The sequence below is a fragment of the Sinocyclocheilus grahami genome, unplaced genomic scaffold (genome assembly GCF_001515645.1).
Source record: "Sinocyclocheilus grahami isolate Dianchi unplaced genomic scaffold, SAMN03320097.WGS_v1.1 scaffold599.1, whole genome shotgun sequence".
NCBI classification, from domain to species: Eukaryota; Metazoa; Chordata; class Actinopteri; order Cypriniformes; family Cyprinidae; genus Sinocyclocheilus; species Sinocyclocheilus grahami.
Genome location: NW_015505778.1, coordinates 586,219 through 590,362, shown reverse-complemented (window position 1 = coordinate 590,362; position 4,144 = coordinate 586,219). Strand labels below are relative to the sequence as shown.

The 4,144-nt window shown below is 37.2% G+C and overlaps 1 protein-coding gene across 1 annotated transcript in view; it reads right to left on the bottom strand.

Annotated features, from left to right (window-relative positions):
- The window catches only part of LOC107557323 (TBC1 domain family member 12-like), a 28,941-nt gene that overhangs the window by 11,315 nt on the left and 13,482 nt on the right, over positions 1 to 4,144 (bottom strand). Inside the window, exons 5-7 of the mRNA XM_016240708.1 lie at positions 2,978 to 3,060; positions 1,255 to 1,372; positions 977 to 1,083 (exon numbers count right to left, since the gene is read on the bottom strand). Coding sequence (XP_016096194.1) covers positions 977 to 1,083; positions 1,255 to 1,372; positions 2,978 to 3,060 — 308 coding nt within the window. The remainder of the gene's footprint in view (positions 1 to 976; positions 1,084 to 1,254; positions 1,373 to 2,977; positions 3,061 to 4,144) is intronic.

Below are 4,144 nucleotides of genomic sequence, written 5' to 3'. Positions count from 1 at the left end.
TAGTGAATGCCCCTATGAATGGTCTTATTTTTACGATTTAGTTTTAATCCAAATGATGCGTGTGCTAAGTGAGTGAACATCAAAGATCACACAACAGAATTGCGCGCGCGCTCTCTCTCTCTCGCTCTCCCTACCATTAAGTAACTTACTTGTTTTTGACATATATCTGACCGGACTACAAACTTTCCAGTGATGTCTGTGAGAAAGGTATATTCACTCGACAAGCTTGTGCATCTGCGCCGCCGCAAGCTCAATCCACTCAGCGTGCTTTGCTCGCGCACATCAGCTATACAGGCGTTAATACTGAATGTTTAACATTATATTCATTCCATACATATACTTCATAGTAGACATCCTTAACGCCTTTCTGCTGTCTGTTGTTGGTGTTTCTTTGTCTGAATATGGCGCTTATCACATGCTGTGTGCTATCGGCGTTTGGTATCAGGGCATTTTAACGAGTACGAGTACAGGAGACCAGTATCGGTATCGGTGCATCCCTAATTATTATCCTATCTCTTACTTTTAATTGGCTGAGAAATCAAATACATTGCTGGACAATAATCAATTATTTGTATTCTATCATATTTTTCCTATAGAGAAACAGAAAGAAACAAGGGTTACAATTCTCAGACAGCAGTTCACAGCTTTAATCATAAAACCTTTAAAAGACAGATGAAAAATCTGATCTGCATGTTAGATTTAGCTTTGACTTTCACTTCTGAAGGTCCTAAATGTAAAATCATTCTCTTTTGGGAGTGTCAGAAATAAACTCATCCAAATTTCATTACAAAGGTTTAAAAATCGCCTCAGGCGAACCTGCACAGCGCAGTCTTGTATTCATTCATGTGAATACTGCATAATGACACACTTCAGACAGAATGTTTGCCCAAAAGGTTTAGTAAATCCTGGGCTTAACCGCATCTTCAAAGTTGGCTCTTCACTGACACATGAAAGAGAGAGTAAAATAGAAAGAAACCTGAGGTTATGTTCAGCTCATTTCCAATGGCCAGACTCCAGACTTTCCCCCTCACGTTGGGCGGAAGACCTTGCCACCACAGATCCCTCACACGCCGCGTACCACGCCTGAAGAGACAGCAGTAAAGATTTAACTATACGCATAGGTATTAATATTTATAGGAACTTCCTATCGAGAACAAACGATATGCTGCCTACATGGGCAGCTCTAGTTTTAGCAACAGAGATAATGTGTTTATATAATCATAATTATCACTGCAGGGTGTGATAATGTCTCACATGCTCTCCCAGTTGGGAAGGATTTCGTTGTTCCAAACCACCATGGCGTTAGCGATGCTTTCCTCCTGTTTAAATCTTTCCTTCATCTGCTTTTTCTTCTTCTGAGCCTCCTTCAGCTCTGAGAACAACAGTCATATTACCTCATATTAAAGTTTAACAAGGCAGAGTGTGCCAAAAGCATTCCTGACTAAATGAAATAGCACATTTCCAGATTTAATGACCACCTTGGTCTTAGCAAGGGAAAGATACACTAGTGTGACACTTTTGTTTGGGTGAATCTCTCGAAAACACGTCTGGGTCGCTATAAATAAGGCTATTTTCCATTATTTTTATAATTAATCAATCATATTTCCCCAAAATTGTCATTACCATAATGCTTCCAGGCATTCTATGTCTTTCCTTTTCTTTTATATATTTTTAATTTTATTATTTTTTGACGTTTTAATTCCCATTATTGTCAGTGGTGATTCTCAACACTAATTTCTGTAAAGTGGTCATTTTCATTGTATTAAGGTGAATAAAGTTCTAATTCAAAGAATTCAAATGTACTTATTTGAATAAGTAAGCAATATATTTTCTTCTTTTTTTGCATTATGATAATGAGAAGAACTTTTCAATCTTGCTTCTGAAACTTGGCACTGCTGTACTGCAAAAATTGTTAAAAGTTTTCTGTGATAAATTACCTGTGATTTACACAAAGGCATGTGATTTTGGGACAAAATATGACCCAGGTGTGTTCTTGACATGTTTAATGAGCCATATTTAAGCCAAATGAACACAAAAACCTGGTACACTGAAAAGAAAAGAAAAAAACGGTGTAGAATTTACTACAATTAACAATTTTCAACATTGAATTATAATGCAGTTCAACAAGGTTATGTACACGCGCTCTCTCGTCTCATATAATATCTCATTTGGGTGTGTAAATCTTTTTAATTACTTCAAAAATTCAGCTATTCGTACTTGAAATTCTGAATATTTTGCACACAGCCTTTCTTCAGTGTGAAACATTAAAGTGCCCCTATTATGGGTTATGAAAGGTTCATATTTTGGTTTTGGGAGTCCACAACAACAGGTGACAGGCATGCAAGGTAAAAAAACACCTTCATTGTCTTATAATATGCATTTATTTTTACCTTACTTTCTTAACGACTCCCAAATGATTAATTTAACGATTTATTCCTTTGCATGACACTAATCGGCGGTGATTGGTTTCATTTTCATTTCATCTTGCCTGTAATGCCTGATAAAGCAGCGTTTGTGAGCGCAGTGCTGCTTTGTGTACAGCGTTACCGGGGACACAGCTATTTTACCGCTCCAAAAGCGGCACCTAGTGGCAAAGAATGAATTTGCATTTTCATTCAGACCAACAGGAAAAGACCAACAAGTGGGCGGGCAATATGCTAATGTTTCATTTTGACACATGAAACGGCTTGGGATTCGTTTTAAAAACGGCACGTTTCAATGATTCAGAGTCGCCTCTTTCTTTTGAGAGACAATAACTTTATACACGTGCACTTTCAGATTTAAAACTTGGCAGGATGTTTTCATTCACTTAGAGCTGTGTTACACACTGCATGAAAGGTAATTTTCAAAAATCCATAACAGGGGCACTTTCAATTAAACATGAAATTCTGAAGTGGAAAGACTGAAATAATATTTCTTGTAAACTTCAATTCCATTTCATTTGCAACTTCAAAAAAACAAAACAATTTAAATGCACCTCTTTTCTTGGCCTCGGCCACCATTTCATCGTACTCCTGACGGTGGCGCTGCGCTTCCTCCTCCGATTTAGCAGGGAGGCTCCTGAGGAAGAAAGACAATAATTTTAGTTGTCACAACAAACGGACAATTAAACATCTCAAATGCACAGCCTAGAAACCTGTTAGCACTGACATGTTTCAGAAACACCTGACGAATACTACTGAGAAGTTTCTGGAAAAGGCCTCATCGCTGGTTTATCTCATGGTTTGGCTGACACACTCACATTTCACTGCTCATTTATTCTTAATAAGGACTTGGGCATTGACGAGACTTCTGTGGCGAAATACAGCCCAGTCTATGCTAAGTCTTATTTATAGCCCTCTGTTTGGGAAAGATGAGCCTCTCAAGGTATGTTAGGATATATATATCGCAGGTCAATGTATCCTAAGCAACTTAGGCCACAAGTGAGAAGGGTGGCAATACATCTACCTGAACTCTCCTGGAAGGACCTCAAAGACTCCCACAACTTAATCTTAACTTAAAAAAAAACATTTCTTCTTAATTACTGACATTATATTTGGACTGAATTGCCAGAGGAGAACTGTTGTTGCCTGTCTTTTAGTCGTCATTATCCAACATCAAATGGAGTTTTTCGTTTATTGCCACACTTGCCTTAAGAGTTGCACACTAGGGGACTAAATATATTATGCACCCTTTACAGTGTGTTACTGTATGTGTAAGTATTATGCCATGACTTTAAATTAACTAATTTAAACTGCTTTAGGATTAGGGATGCACCAATACCGATACCGATACTGGCATATAGCACGTCTATCTTTATCTGCATATATACAGTATATTCAAGTAAAGCAATAGATACTATATAGCAAATCTCAGCTACATGATTATATAGTTATTAGTGCTGTCAAACGATTAATCGCGATTAATCTTATCCAAAATAAAAGTTTTTGTTTACATAATATATGTGTGTGTACTATGTATATTTATTATGTATACATAAAGACACACACATACAGCATATATTTTGAAAATATTTACATGCATTTACATGTATATATTTATATTCATATAAATTAGGGCTGCACGATTAATCGCATGCGATATTTAACGCGCATCTTGTCAGAAAGCCGGTTCTGTAATCAGCGGTAAATCTCCATCACCTGCG